The 16,747-nt window shown below is 43.6% G+C and overlaps 1 protein-coding gene across 1 annotated transcript in view; it reads right to left on the bottom strand.

The window, feature by feature from the left end:
• The window catches only part of adamtsl3 (ADAMTS-like 3), a 548,277-nt gene that overhangs the window by 134,955 nt on the left and 396,575 nt on the right, over window positions 1-16,747 (bottom strand). Inside the window, exons 13-14 of the mRNA XM_080214139.1 lie at window positions 3,553-3,757; window positions 1,318-1,465 (exon numbers count right to left, since the gene is read on the bottom strand). Of these exons, the coding sequence (XP_080070265.1) occupies window positions 1,318-1,465; window positions 3,553-3,757 (353 nt within the window). The remainder of the gene's footprint in view (window positions 1-1,317; window positions 1,466-3,552; window positions 3,758-16,747) is intronic.

Genomic DNA, 16,747 nt, shown 5'->3' with positions numbered 1-16,747 from the left:
GTCCAACACCGGCAACTCCACATCATAGTGAGAGAAGCACTTGGACAGTTATCAGTTAATCAGAGGGTCAGACGGGATTTCTGAAGGGTAGGACCATTCTGAGGAAGTCATTAGGAGATGAACAGGAGAGGACCGAATGAAGTTAAAACAGAAGGTGACGGACGCACTCAGCAGGTTAGGGAGCTTCCGTGGAGAGAGAAACAGAGTTAACATTTCAGTTTGAAGACCCTTCATCAGAACTCAAGTTCTAGATGGTTAGCACCTGGCTAATGTTGAGGCAACACAAAAGCAATTGGAAAGTCGATGAAACGTTTGGTGGCAGTGGCACGCTGATGGAAGCTGGCTGAATATTTACAGATGATTTTGCTGCATGTGGGGTGACACAGTGGGTTAGCATTGCTGCCTCACAGCACCCAGGGACCCAGGTTCAATTTCTAGCTTGGGTCACCGTATGTGCGGAGTCTGCACATTTACCCCATGTCTGCATGGGTTTCCTCCGGGTGCTCCGGTTTCCTCCCACAGTCTGAAAGACACGCTGGTTAGGTGCATTGGCCATGCTAAATTCTCCCTCAGTTTTTTTTTATTCATGGGACATGGGCATCGCTGGCTGGGCCAGCATTTATTACCCATCCCTAGTTGCCCGAGGGCAGTTGAGAATCAGCCACATTGCTGTGGAGTCACATGTAGGCCAGACCGGGTAAGGACGGCAGATTTCCATCCCTAAAGGACATTAGTTAAGTGTACCTGAACAGGCACCGGAGTGTGGTGACTAGGGGATTTTCACAGTAACTTCACTGCAGCGTTAATAGAAGTCTATTTGTGGCACTAATAAATAAACTTAACTTAAACTGGATAATGTGGGGTGGGGGGGGTGGAATTTTGTGGCCATTCCTGCCAGTAGGGTCTTCCAGTCCCACTGACGGCGACCCCATACCATGGGTTCCCAGATGGCAGAGGGTGACCCAAGGAAACACAACTGACAGCGGTGGGTGCAAACGATTCCACCGTTAGCCTATGGCTGGCCACCTCTGCCACCACAAAATACAAACCCCAGCCTATAGCTCTTACAGCCAGTCACTGAGGCTGCTGTTTTAAAAAGAGCAGAAAGAGCAAGAGACTAAAAGACCATAACAGGCTCCATAAAATATGACATACATCAAACTTAACATGAAACAACAAGCTTTTACTAACAAAATTATTTGATCTTTAGAACTCCACCAAAGTTTATTTTGTTTAACCATTCCTCTTATTTAGCAGATTGTGGAGGAATAGAGTCATCACGCAGAGAGCCACTAAGGCATCTTGTTCTAAGATTACCTTTAGTTTTATAACATGGAATTAGCACAGTGCACTCCTCCTTGATGTGTGGTTTGAGCTGTGAGTTACATCCCCCTGTATGTTGCCCTCGGTAGTCTATGCATAGCACAACTCTGTACCGCAGTCCTCGTCCACACGTTACTGTGCACTGTAAGGAAACACACACATTCTTAACAGCTTCTTGTTCATAAGGAGTATTTATCAGTTGTTACAACAAACTGATTCTCTTGTTCCATTTCATTTACATTACAAAGATAATATTCCAGTATAGACGTTTTCTTCATATGTTATAATCAGCCATGAAGCAATTTAAGTTATCACATTCAGTTCTCTCTCCTACATCCCAAAGGGAAACTTGAACAAGCTATCACAACAATTTGTATTTTATGAGGAGGCATCTGAAGTCAGGAGAAAGAATTTCAAACCACTTGTGAAGATTTTAAAAACTAAATTTAAATATTAATTTAAGAAAAAGAAACTTAGATGCAAGATTACATTTATGCAATTAACAGTACTTCAACAAACACATACAAAATGGGGAGGTTGTGGGCTCGTGGTATTGCCACTGGGCTAGTAATTCAAAGACCCAGGGTAATGGTCTGGGCATGGCTGATGGGGAAATTTGAACTAAACAAAAATCTGGAATTAAAAGTCTAATGAGGACCATGAAACCAGTGCTGTAAAAAAAACCAGTTGGATCATTAATATCCTTTGGGGAAGGAAATCTGCCATCCTCTTACCTGGTCTGGTTGACATGTGATTTCGGACCCAAAGCAATATAGTTGACTCTTAAATGCCCTCAGGGATGGGCAATAAATTCTGGCCCAGCCATGGGCTCCACATCCCACGAACAAATAAAATTTCCCAAAACAATTTCTGCTTAATTAATTCAGATTTTTAGGCAAATGGTCTTCATAGATTTCAAGTTCTTTTTAACCACATATTCACTGTTGCCCTAGTGAAAATCTTACACAAGCTTTTCTTCCAGCATGCCTCCAGAATCTCACTGATACAAAGGGTGAAATTTTCCCATCCCGCCTGCCACGGAAATCATAATGGACGGGGTGGACCACGCAAATGCCCACAGGCCTCGGGCAGGAATTTCCGGTCTTGGGGCAAGCACTGCTGGAAAACCCACCCAAAAATCTTCTCACTGAGGATGGTGCCAGCTGTTTCTTTACAGGTCTGTCTGAAGCATGTACTCTTTCAGGATCTCATAGCCACAGGACTACTATACAGTCTTCCATTTCTCGTTAACTAGGATTTTCCTCTTTCATCTTTAACCCACCTTTAGATGTTTCTTTTCTCAGAATTTACACATCCTTCATTATAATTTTTATGGCCAATCCTTTTGGGTAAACATAAACTTAGTATTTTGCTTTATTTTATTTACGGTCTCCTCCAACACTCTATCTTCCTTTTGAAACACTATAGTTAACTTCAAGCCACTTTCCTCACCTTTCTAATGCAAATTTCCACACATGCTGCTGACTATTCACATCTTAGCCCTGCTGAATTTCCATTTCAGAACACTTGATTTCACACCTAATTGTTTTAATGTTTGCAATCTTCCAATCTAACTGTCTTCAGTCGAATTAATTTAGTCACGCACACATCCATCCATGTGTGCGCACACAAACACCCTTCACAGTACAGCTTATTTATTACTGTCACAAGTAGGCTTACATTAACACTGCAATGAAGTTACTGTGAAAATCCCCTAGTCGCCACACTTTGGCACCTGTTCAGGTACACTGACAGAATTTAGCCTGGTCAATGCACGTAATCAGCATGTCTTTCGGACTGCGGGAGGAAACCGGAGCACCCGATGGAAACCCAAGCGGACACAGGGAGAACGTGCAGACTCCAGGCAGACAATGACCCAAGCCAGGAATCGAACCTGAGTCCCTGGTGCTGTGAGGCAGCAATGCTAATCACAGCACCCACCATGCCACCCAGCACACCACAATAACGTTGGAAAAACATTATAAAATGTCATATTTTGGCCACATATTTTTTCCAGCATTCTCATCAAAATGGTGAAGAATTATTAGTTTTTATCTTCCAAAATAGCAGCTCAGATTTTAGTTTGGAGAGCTCTAACACTGGCAGAGTGAGGTCTTGCTGGCATATAATCTGAGCTCTTAACAGAAATAATTTACACAGGGATAACCAATTAACCAACAAAATTATATGATAAAAAGCTTAAAATAGGTATATATATATTTTTCTTACTGGCGACCATTCCATGGCAATCCATTTTGGGCAGTCAAAAAGATTGCAGTTTTGAATTACTGCAGGTTTAAAAGCGTACATGCACTTCCATTCCTCCACTGGTATAATTTCACCGTACATGTTCTCCTCAACGCAAGGAACACTTCGAGTTTGTATTCCACCTCCACAGAAAACCGAACACGCAGTCCAAGGGTTGCTTTCCCAACTGGTAAAACAGAACAGAACATAAACATCATCAGATTAAAGTTGCATGCGTTAAAAGATCTTCCCTGATACAGCTCATTGGGGGAGAAATCCTGGAGTACAACCTCTCATCTTTCCGATGATCACTGCCAATCTGGGGGAGCCTGAGCGCAGAACACTTTGCTACGTTACAGGAGACTCGCTAAGGAAATGCATCGTATAACTGACCTGTTAAACATTTACTGATACTTCAAGATATGAGCTTCGCAGTGAAAATATTTGTAAATCTACCAACTCATAAAAAAGTTGTTTTGTTATTTACACAACCAACAAGGCAGATAAACCAGCAGGAGTTTATTTGGGGGAAAATCACTATATACAAGACTGAGATAAGAATGCTTCCAAACTCCACAACTCCCACTGCCAAAATCCTGCACTCCTGTGCTCAATTCACATGCATTGCTATGATTGGCTTGATGGGTCATTTAGAAACTAGAAGCAGAAACGTAGAAACTAGAAACAGGAGTAGGCCATTTGGCCCTTCGAGCCTGCTCTGCCATTCATTTTGATCATTGCTGATCACCAAATTCAATATCCTGATCCCCCCCTCAATCCTCCTTATCCCTTTAGCTCAAGAGCTATATCTAATTTCTTCTTGAAATCACACAATATTTTGACCTCAACTACTTTCTATGGTAGTGAATTCCACACAATTCACCACTCTCTGGATGAAGAAATTTCTCCTCACCTCAGTTCTAAAAAGTTTACGCCTTATCCTCAAACTGGACTCGCTCACTATTTGATTTATTTACTATTGTCATATGTATTGAGGTCCAGTAAAACAACATTGTTTCTTGTACACTATACAGACAAAACATACTGTTCGCAGAGTACAAAGGGGAGAAAGAAAGAATAGGGTGCAGAATACATTGTTGCAGTTACAGATAGGGTGAAGAGAAAGATCGGCTTAGTATGTTTGGATCAGGAATTGGCTAGCTGATAGAAGACAGAGGGTGGCAGTTAATGGGAAATATTCAACCTGGAGTTCAGTTACAAGTGGTGTGCCTCAAGGATCTGTTTTGGGGCCACTGCTGTTTGTCATTTTTATAAATGACCTCGATGAGGGTGTAGAAGGATGGATTAGTAAATTTGCTGATGACACCAAAGTTGGAGGAGTTGTAGACAGTGAGGATGGATGTTACAGTTTGCAGAGGGACACAGATAAGCTGCAGAGCTGGGCTGAGAGGTGGCAGATGGGGTTTAATACAGAAAAGTGTGAGGTGATTCACTTTGGTAAGAGTAACAGGAGTACAGAATACAGGGCTAATGGAAGGACTCTTAGTAATGTTGACAAGCAGAGAGATCTCAGGGTACATGTGCATAGCTCCCTGAAAGTTGGCACCCAGGTTGATAAGGTTGTTAAGGCAGCGTACGGTGTGTTAGCTTTTATTGGTAGAGGGATTGAATTTCAGAGCCATGAGGTCATGTTACAACCGTACAAAACTCTGGTGTGGCCGCACTTGGAGTATTGCGTACAGTTCTGGTCGCCACATTATAAGAAAGATGTGGAGACATTGGAAAGGGTGCAGAGGAGGTTTACCAGGATGTTGCCTGGTATTGTGGGAAGGTCTTATGAGGAAAGGCTGAGGGGCTTGAGGTTATTTTCATTGGAGAGAAGAAGCTTACGAGGTGACCTAATTGAGGCATACAAGATGATCAAAGGATTGGATAGGGTGGACAGTGAGAGCCTTTTACCTCAGATGATGATGGCTAACACAAGGGGACGTAGCTTTAAATTAAAGGGTGGTAATTGTAGGATGGATGTCAGAGGTAGGTTCTCAGAGGGTAGTAAGGGTGTGGAATGCCCTGCCTGCAGCAGTTGTGGACTCGCCAACTTTAAGGGTGTTCAGATGGTCAGTGGATAGGCATATGGATAACATTGGAATAGTTTAGGTTAGAGGGTCATTAGATTGGTTCCACTGGTCGGCGCAAGATCGAGGGCCGAAGGGCCTGTACTGCGCTGTTATGTTCTATGTTCTATGTGACAGGACCATTTGAAAGTCTGGGGTGGGATTCTCCCAAAAAAATCCGAAGTGTCAAATTCAAGTAAAAACTGGAGTAAACCCCACTGTTTCTTTTTCAGCAGGATTTTCAAAATGAATCTCCCATGCTCTGTGCACTGCAGAGTGTCCTAAAGTGAATATCATTAAAATCAGTGGGTAGGACCTATACCCGCTGAACAGCACAACGCTGAGTGGGCCACTGCACATGTGTCAGGAGTCTGGAGTCACATTGTAGGCCAGACCAGATAAGGATGGCAGATTTCCTACCCAAAAAGGACATTTGTGAACCAGATGGATTTTTAATCAACCAGGTAGATTTTTGTGACAATCGGTGATAGTTCCACGGTCATCATTACTGAGACTAGCTTTACATTCCAGATTCAATTAATAGAACTTAAATTCCGCTGGTTGCCACAGTGGGACTTGAACCTGTGTCCCCCAGAGCACTAGCCTGAGACTCCAGATGACTAGTCCAGTGACATGACCGGTACACCACCATCAATTAATGATGTAACATTCCTTACTTATTAACAATTGATTTCTACCTATGGAGCACAGTACAAAACCAGCAAGGAATTACTGGGGATATTTGAAATATCCCTAACTTGTGACAATGAGGGTAAATGCTAACAGCCATGATAATCTGAAAAACACCCAATCTCACCTGATCTTGGAAGCTAAGCAGACTCAGGTCTGGTTAGTACTTGGGTGGGAGACTCCCTGGGAGTATCAAGTGCAGTAGGCTTTGGTGGCACAGTGGTTAGCACTGCTGCCTCACAACGCTAGCAACCCAGGTTCGATTCCCAGCTTGGGTGACTGTGCAAAGTTTACACATTCTCCCCGTGTCTGTGTGGGTTTCCTCTGGGTGCTCTGGTTTCCTCCCACATTCCAAAGATGTGCAGGTAAGGTGAAGTGGCCGTGCTAAATTGCCCCTTAATGTCAGGGGGACAGGCTGGGGAAATACATGGTGTTATGGGGGGAATAGGGTTTGGTTGGGATTGTGATTAGTGTAGACTCGATGGGCCAAATGGCCTCCTTCTGCACTTCTTCGACTCTAACACTGGTTAAAGCAATAGGATAAATGGGTAACGGAGCAGCTGCCTTGGTAACCAGATGGTTTGAGTTTCAGCGGCAGAGCTGCTGCCACTTGAATGTGTCAGCCACTGTGGGGCATGTTTCTGGTTAATTTTGTGTTTGGACACTACTTGGGATGCCAAGGAACATCTGGAATCGTAACTTCACAGTCAGGGAAAACTAACATAATCAAATCCGTCTGCAGGCCAATCACAGTGAAACTGATAGCAGTGCTTATAAAACCTGTGTTCCAGATTGGCGAGTCCCACTTACTATCGTTAACAAATAGCCTTTTCAAAGCAGAGGAGTGAGATTTCTCTTTAAAGAAAGTGATTCTTCGCTTCACATGTAATGGTTCCAACCACTACATACTAATCACTGGTCAATGAATGAAGATATTGCTGTTTCACTTGGTTGCCATGCTTTTTACATTATAACAGAGGCTACACTTCAAAAAGATCGCTTCATTAGCTGTGACGCACTCTGGGATATCCTGAGGTCAAACACCTTCATTTCTTCTGAGCAAGCTTAGAGTACGCTCAAGTACAAGCGAGCAGAGGCCACACTTGCATTGAGAAATATCCAAACCCATTTGCGCCAAATCCCTCTCTGCAAAATAAGCAGGTTAACACCTCAGTTTTAACAGCGGAGGAAATAATCTGATCCAAGAAATCATGCAATCGGTATTATAAAATTGCTCAAGGTAATTCTCAGAGAATATGCGGCATGATTTTTATTAGATAGCCTGGTTTCGATGTCACAAATTCTTTCCCACTTAGAATTCCATGGATTATGGACCTTTAACTTGCAACTTTTAGGCAATATAGAACAATTTTTTCCTTTGTACATGGAATCCACTGATAGATTTATTTGCACAAACTAGCACATTGGTTCCCACCAGAGATACATTTTATTTTACAATCTTGACCTAACCAGCACTAATTAAGATGCCAGATTAATACTTGGGCGATGTTTAAAGCTAAAATTCCAAAGGAGACTGATAAAATCAAGTAAGAAATCATTGTCTCAGCCATTTTTTTGCTGACGTTTTATTTGGAAAAAATGGATTATAGGAAAGTCAATACTTGTTCCAAGGGATTGTGGTATGGGATTAAATCAATCCACTCCGAACAGGATTGGATATTTAAGTACAGTAATGAAACACTATCCCAACGCGGAGGAGATGGGAAATCATCTTCCGTCTTTTGCCTGGATACAGGTCATAGCACCATGACCTCCATCACCAGTAAGGCAAAGAGTAAGGCCCCAAATCCACCCAAACAGAACAGGAATGTTGTTGACACCAATCTGATCCACAGACATATAGCCAATTGAGCCAATTTCCCCCACCCCATCCCACCTTTGCCGAAAAGGGGTCAACTGGCTATGGCACTTTAATGTGCATTTTGTCACCTAGTCGCGATGGTCAAAATTCTTTCCTTCAAATGGCTAAGTAGGAATCTTTCCTGCTCTTACTGCCTGCTACAGAAGTACAGAAAATCAAAGCAGGAGTAGGCCATTCAGCCCTTTGAGTCTGCTCCACTATCCGATATGATCCTGGTTAGTTCTTTATCTCAATACCATACTCCTGCGCTCTTCTCACACCCCTTTACACTTTTAGAGTCTAGAAATCTCTCCATTTCTTCCGTAATTATATTCAGTGACTTTTCCTCCACAGCTTTCTGTGGTAGAGAATTCCACAGGTTCACCACCCCCACGAGTGGAAATGTTTCTCCTCACCCCAGTCCTAAATGCCCTACCCCATAGCCTGAGACTTTGACCCCTTATTTCAGATCTCCGTTCCCCAGCTAGAAGAATCAACCTCTTGCATCCAATCTGTCCGGCCCTGTCACAGCCTCACGTTTCAATGAGATCCCCTCTCATTCTTCCAAATTCCGGTGATTACAACCCCCGGCAATCCAATCTCACCATCCCAGAAATCTGTCTGATGAAACTTAATTGCAATCCTTCAATGGTAAGTATATTCTTTCTTGGATAAGGAGACCAAAATTGTTCACAATATTCCAACCAAGGTCCCGTACAGTTGCAGTAAAAACTCCTTGCTCCTGTACCCAGGTCTTCTCGCAATGAATGCCAACATACCACTTGCCTTCCTAACTGCTTGCTACACCTGCATGTTTTCTTTCAGTGACTGATTTATAAGGCCAAGGCCCTTTTGCCAATGCCATTGCCATTGCCAACCTGTTTGGCCACATTGCGTATGCACCTTCTTTGACCACCAAGACCTGGAATGGGAGTTGAACCTGGAGTTTCTGGCTCAGAGGCAGGGACATGCCTCGCTGGACCACAACACCTCCAGAAGGAAAATACTGTAAATAACATAAGTTGAAATAAGCAAATCGGTTCTTCTGCTGGGATGAGGAGGACATTATTCTGGGGAAGCAGAGAGCAGGAGCTTTGAGGAAGGCTAATAAGGCAAGGAAGTGGGGCAGCAAATGATAGGATATTGAGAAGTGTAGAGGAACAGAGAGACCTTGGAGTGCATGTCCGCAGATCCCTGAAGGTGGCTGGACAATGTGGTCAACAAGGCATATAGGAGACTTGCCTTTATTAGGCAAGGCATAGATTATAAAATCAAGAAGACCATTTTGGATCTGAATACACAAGTTAGGCCACATCTGGAGAGCTGCCCGTATTCTGATCATTACAGGGAATGATGTGATTGCTCTGGAGTGTCCTGAACGGGAGAACTTTAGTTCAGAGAGACGTTTGGATAGGCTAGGGTTTTTTGTTTATTTGGAACACAAGTGACTTAGGGGAGACCTATCCGAGTCTCTAAAATTATGAGGGATTGGGATAGAGTGCAGAGGCCTTGTGATGCAGCGGGAAACATCCCAGCCTCTGAGCTCTGGGTACAAGTCCCACCCCCAGGACCGAATGGCCAAGGGAGATGCGTTCATAACACAGTCAAACGAATAGAATATCAGCTTGCAAGTCCTTCCAACAGATGCTAACTGCAGGCAGTAAGAGTAGGAGAGATTCTTGGTCAGGTGGTGGAAAGAAAACTGGAGCCTTGACCATCATTGTCCAGGGCCCCAGGCATGGCTGCTCAGTGACAGGACAGCCAATGTGGATCAGGCTTGTGGCAACTGCACAGGATTCAATCCCCATTCCCAGGTTTGGTGAAGTTGGGGCCTAAGGGATTCAACAGGAAATTTTTTCACCCAGAGGAAATGACTGCTCACTGCCTGAAAGGTTAGTGCATATGCAAATCTTTCATAAATATTTCAAAAGCACTTAGAATGCACATTCAGTGCCATAACCTACAGGATTACAGACCGAAGTGGGAAGTGGGAATAAGTCAGATAACTACTTGTCAACTGACATGGAAATGGGAACTAAATTGTCTCCTTCCATGCTATAAACCTCCGTGGCTCTCCAATAATTCTATCCTGGGTAAGACAGAGTTATTCATAAAGGACTGTTCTGCTGTGGCACACTGGTTAGCACTGCTGTTACGCAGTGCCAGGGACTCGGGTTCAATTCCCAGCTTGGGTCATTGCCTGTGCAGTATCTGCACATTCTCCCCATGACTGTGTGGGTTTCCTCTCACAGTCTGAAAGACGCGCTGGTTAGGGTGCATTGGCCGTGCTAAATTCTCCCTCAGTGTACCCGAACAGGCGCCGGAGTGTGGCGGCTAAGGGATTTTCACAGTAACTTCACTGCAGTGTAAGCCTACTTGTGACACAAGTAAGTAAACGACAGTCCTCTGCAGTATCTTAATCCAAAGTTAGGCGACCATGGCTTTCACTTTAAGGAGTGAAGAAGTGATTGGGCAGCAAATTGGCACGGACAGTGATCCAACTTTGAGTACAAATAATATTGTGGCATATTGAGCTTTATGGTCAGAAAGCTGTCACTCGTTTTCACGCTAAGTGGTTTCAAAAATATTTGCTCAATAAATCACTCGAGCACCATTTAAATTGGACTGGGGAAATCATAAATGTACAAAATATCTTGGGCAGTTGCAATACATAAGTGAGGTTGGAAGCCATCTGTGCCTCGGGGGCCACACATTAGCAATCCACTCCACTTCTTCCAATGTTCAAAAACAGACAGACCACAACAAAACCGTAAAAGGAAACAAACAATTAATGGAATTAGAGGCAGGATCATGCTGAATTTGACTGGTGAAGACAGGAGGAATGAAGAATGAGTTGAAGAAGCCAAACAACAAAGCAACCAACTGAAAGGAAATTGTTAGCAGCAACTGAAAAGATTTCAGTCTAACTTCCCGTTGAACATGTTTATAACAAGCTTGTCAGCGCCTAGTAACTGGCACAGAGCGTATGGAGAGAGAGGGCTGCCACATTTAGACCACAAATGCAATTCTAAACGCAAACTGGAACACTCGTCAACATTGGGAAATAGGGAGGCATGATGGCACATCGTGCACTGCTGCCTCACAATGCCAGGGACCCGGGTTTTATTCCAGGCTTGGGTCTGTGCGGAGTCTGCACATTCTCCTCATCTTTGCGTGGGTTTCGTCTGGGTGCTCCAGTTTCCTCCCACAGTGCAAAAGGTGTGAGAGTTAGGTGGATCGGCCATGCTAAATTGCCCCTTAGCATTAGGGGACAAGCTTGGTTAAATACATCGTATTTTGGGGATCGGGCCTCGGTGGGACTGTGAACGGTGCAGACTCGGTGGGCCGAATGGCCTCCTTCTGCAATGTAGGGTTCTATGATCAATGATCTATGATCTACACTGCACAAGAAAAAAAAATATATGTTTAATTTGTTTTACAGTTTATTTATTAGTGTCACAAGGAAGGTTTTACATTAACACTGCAATAAAGTGACTGTGAAAACCCCGTAGTCGCCACTTTGTACCTGTTTGGGTACACTGAGGGAGAATTTAGCATGGCCAACGTGCACCTAAGCAGCACGTCTTTCGAACTGTGGGAGGAAACCAGAGCACCCGGAGGAAACCCACGCAGACACGGGGAGAAGGTGCAGACTCCGCACAGACAGTGACCCGAGTCGGGAATCGAACCCAGGTCCCTGGCACTGTGAGGCAGCAATGCTAACCATCGTGCCACCTGTATTGTTATATTCTTCTTCCTTATCTTCGTTATGCGGAAAGTATATGTGTAATTAAATATCCATCTGTATCTATATCTTCTCTTATACATATCCAATAGGACTAAAAACAGATGCTGAAGTCAACTGATGGTAAATGTGCACTTATATAATCCCAAAATCTGCTGCCATAGTTTTTTATCTATTCTTGACTGAAGAACAGAAAGGTGCTACACAGATCCCCAAGACCTTCTTCAATTTAATTTCTGGGTTAGTTGGCAGATCACGGAATCGCAGAACTATTAAAGTGCAACAGGAAGCTATTTGGCCCATCATGTCTATACTGGCTCTCCAAATGAGCGATTCATTCAGTTCCATTCTCCCACTTGTTCTCCATAACCCTCCATATTCTTTCTTTTCAAATCACAATCTACTTCCCTTTTGAATGCTTCAACTGAACCTGCCTCCACCACGTTCTCTGGAGGTGTATTCCACATCTTAACAACTGAAAAAGATGTTTCTCATCCCACTTTTATTTCCTTCGTCAAGTTAGTCTTTAAAGTACACTTGAGAGATTAGTCCTTATTCCCAAGAGACTCCTAGGCAATTCTGGAAGGTTGACAACCTTGCCTGACCAGACTCTGGGGCTAATGCTTTCCTTTTGTACTTCCTACCAAACATTTTCTTCCTCCAAATAGGTATGTCTACCACATCTGAAATGAAATCAGAAAATGCTGGAAAAACTTAGCAGGTCTGGTTTCACTTTCCTGATATCTGCCACATCTGTTTGCTGTTTTACCTGCAACCTAGATGAAACAGGGGGAGGTTTCTATTTGATGAAAGTTCAAGCACAGATAGTCAAAGCTGTGAAATGAGCCCAGGTACTCCAGCTCGCAATGTGAATCAGCATAAATAGTTCACTGACCCTAACCTTGTGACCTATTATGTAGCCAACAATACAGGAGTGATCAACACCAATAACTTGCACTTGATAGCACCAAGATTCTTCGCAACCAACAAACACAATCTGACACTGAGCCACAATAGGAGATAGTAGAACAAGTGATCAATAGAGGGTGGCTTTAAGAAGAATCTTCAAGGAGCACAGAGAGAGATGTGGAGGTTTAGGAAGGAAATGCTGAAGATTAGGGCCTACGCCACTGAAAGCACAGTTTCCATCGGCAAGGAATGTGTGTACAACCCAGCTTGTCTTCTTTGACTTATGGATATTTCATTCTGCTGTCAACACTGGGGCACACAGTAAGAAGTCTGACAACACCAGGCTTAAGTCCAACCGATTTATTTGATAGTAAACTCGCAAGCTTTCGAGGTTTGCCCCTTCGTCAGGTGAATGGAGAGTTCTGGCCTCAGACAGAGCATATAACAGCGCAAACAGTTTACAGATTACTGATGAGAATGCGCGTCTTTACACCTAACCTGCTATTCAAGTCTTAAAGTGGCTGACAATGTGAGTGGAAGGAGCATTAAGCACAAAGAGATGTGTATTGTCTCCAGACAGTACAGTAAGTGAGGTTTAGCAAACCCAGGCAAGTCACGGGGGTTACAGATAGTGCGACATGAACCCAAGATCCCTGTTGAGACCGTCCTCATGTGTGCGGAACTTGGCTATCTGACAGCCCCCGTGACTTGCCTGGGTTCGCTTACTGTACTGTCTGGAGGCAATACACATCTCTTCAACCTGTGCTTAATGCTCCTTCCACTCACATTGTCGGCCTCCTTAAGACTTGAATAGCAGGTTAGGTGTAAAGACTCGCATTCTAATCAGTAATCTGTAAACTGTCTGTGCATTATATGCTCTGTCTGAGGCCAGAACTCTCCATTCACCTGACGAAGGGACAAACCTCGAAAGCTTGTGAGTTTACTATCAAATAAATCGGTTGGACTTAAACCTGGTGTTGTCAGACTTCTTACTGTTTACCCCAGTCCAACGCTGGCATCTCTACATCAACACTGGGGCATCCACATGAAGGAATAAACAGCTTAGGTAATCTGATATACAATTAGAGGGTTATAATTTTTTACTGGTAGGGGATTTCAACATGCAACCACAGTCTGCTTTCTTGCACAAAATGTGAAATGAGTACATCAGTAAATGTCATTTTCAGGGTGAGAGGTGAAAAGGTATCTACTGGTGAACAAAACACAAGCGGATGAACAGGCCATTCAGCCCCTAGAGCCTGTTCCAGAGTTTGATGAGAACATGGCTGAACTTGCTGTGGCCTCAACTCTACTTTCTTGTGTATCTGATTGACCGTACAATCAAAGGTTATCAAGAACCTATTTTAACTCAGCCTTAAACATGTTCACAGAATCCCTACAGTACAGGAGGCGGCAATTCGGCCCATCGAGCCTACAGCGACAACAATCCCACCCAGGCCCTATCCCCTTAACCCCATGTATTTACCTTGCTAATTTCCCTGTCAATTTAGCATGGCCAATCACCTAACCTACTCATCTTTGGACTGTGGAAGGAAAGCAGAGCACTTGGAGGAAACCTATGAGGACACGGTGAGAATGTGCAAACTCTACACCATGCAGTCATCTGAGGTTGGAATTGAGCCCTGGTCCCTGGCACTGTGAGACAGCAGTGCTAACCACCGTGCCACCATGCTGCAAGGGACTTGCTTTCCGTCTAAGGTCTTTGCTCTGACTGGTGAGGTCTAAGACCCAATTATTACGCGTGCCCCTCAAAATGGCTGCCTAACCATGAATTGGAAAGGAAGATGAGGTTGGTAACCCCAGAATGCCCCAGGCCAGCTTATAAGCACGGCCTTGCTCAGCTGGGACAAGGCTGTGGGCACTTTCTCCTGAATACTCCAGGCAACAAGGAGTAGCATCATGAACCTCTGTTTCATTTCCAGTGTTCTTTCCCTTGGCAAGAATTAGGCCTCAAACATTGAAAAATTGCAGCCAGGATACCTGTGATTTTCCAAAATGCAATCAGAGTGTGTAAGGCAGTACCAGACACATTACTCTTAAGATATCATGTTGCCTAGTGAGATTATACAATTAAATTTCCTTTTGAGTCCCAGTAGAAGTAAATTGGATTGGTACAAAGTAAACTATTCAAATTAATTGTGAGAGAAAAACATTCTTTATCATTGCCATTTGATAGGGGCTTCAATACACTTAACAATAAAACATTTCTTCCAATTGATCATTTAAGCATATTAAAATGAGCTTTGCGAAATCAAAATACAATATAATGCTTTATCCAGCAGTCAACATTTCAAACTATTCCACTGAGACCTTTACATTCCAATTGAAAGAGTGTAGCATTGCATTGCAAAATATGAGAAAAGAGATCAGCATCTTGCATTTACAGAATAGCTTTCACATCTTTCAGCAAGTGCGGTGCTTTTCAAATGCAGTCACCATTGTTATGTCGGAATAATTGCCATGTGTATACCATAAAATGACCTACAGTCAAACCAGCAGTGGTCTGCGTATTGGGGTCCACTTATAAACATGGCCATCAATAAATCAACTGGATCAAAGTCATCACAGAAGCACTTTTTTGAAGACTTCAAAAGCGAATTAAACCCCTTGAGCCGGAACGTGAGTCTCACAAATATCACTCAACCATCTCCAGTGTAATGTGTCAGTAGTTGCTTCATTCAGGACATTCAGGCTAAACTGGAACATTTTGCGATTTAGCAGAACAAATTTTCTCATGTATTGGTTGCTCAACATCATGTTAAATAATCTACCTTCCAGGGCCTTTGCCTTCACACATCCCTGTAACTTGTTCAAATCTTGATTTCTAGGCAAGTTATATATTCAGCATGTTACTATATTGGATGTAGTGCTCAAATAGGTCACTCAGGCCAACCAGCCTGTGCCGGTGTTTATGTTCCATACAAGTCTCCTCTCGGAGAATCCATAGAATCCCCACAGTGCAAAAGGACGCCAACTGGCCCATTCAGTCTGCACCGATTCCCCGACAGAGAATCCCAACTTGACCCTACTCCATATCCCTACGCAACCGCCCCCGTCAATCCTCCTAACCTACACATCTTGGGACACTGGAGTGCCCTCCGATTCATCTAAATCTACCACTATAACAGTCTATTTTCTTCTCTCTCATATGCTTTTCTAAACTCCCCATAAAGCATCTATACGATTCACATCAACTGCCCCTTGTGGTCCTGAGTTCCACATTGTTACCACTCTTTACAGTGAGGAGTTTCTTCTCAGCGACCTATGGGCTGTGCGGTGGCACGATGGTTAGCTCTGCTGCTCTTGACCCAGGGACCCAGGTTCAATTCCTCGGGCGACTATGTGGAGTTTGTATGCTGTCTCCGTGTCTACATGAAGTTCCTCCAGGTGCTCTGGTTTCTTCCCACTCTCTAAAGATGTGCAGGTTACATTGATTAGCCGTGGTAAATGCGTGGGGTTACGAGGATAGGATGAGGGAAGGGTATGGCTAAGGTACCCTGTCAGAGAAAGGCAGTGCAGACTCGATGGGCTGAATGACCTTCTTCCACACTGTAGGGATTTTATGATTCTTGGTAACATTCTTATGTCAGCAAAGATTTCCACCTTGGACAGCCTAAATGTGGATCAGTAGAAATATAGCAGCGAAAACTGCATTCTACTGGTTTACCATCTGTTACCAATCTCTTCTTTATGAAGCACAACGATCTTAATTGAGCTTCTAGTATTGCTGAACACGGAAGCAGAGTACAACAAGCATTGGGCAAAATCTTACCAAAAAATGGCAGGGTATTGGTTCCAGCAAGAAAAACAGCATGTTTCTCTCCACCGAAACACGTCCGTTTTCTCTCCAGAACTACTAAAACTCTGCCAAAGAAA

This window comes from Carcharhinus amblyrhynchos, chromosome 28, assembly GCF_965287045.1.
Source record: "Carcharhinus amblyrhynchos chromosome 28, sCarAmb.v2.hapA, whole genome shotgun sequence".
NCBI lineage: Eukaryota > Metazoa > Chordata > Chondrichthyes > Carcharhiniformes > Carcharhinidae > Carcharhinus > Carcharhinus amblyrhynchos.
This window is presented reverse-complemented; position numbering and strand designations above follow the sequence as displayed.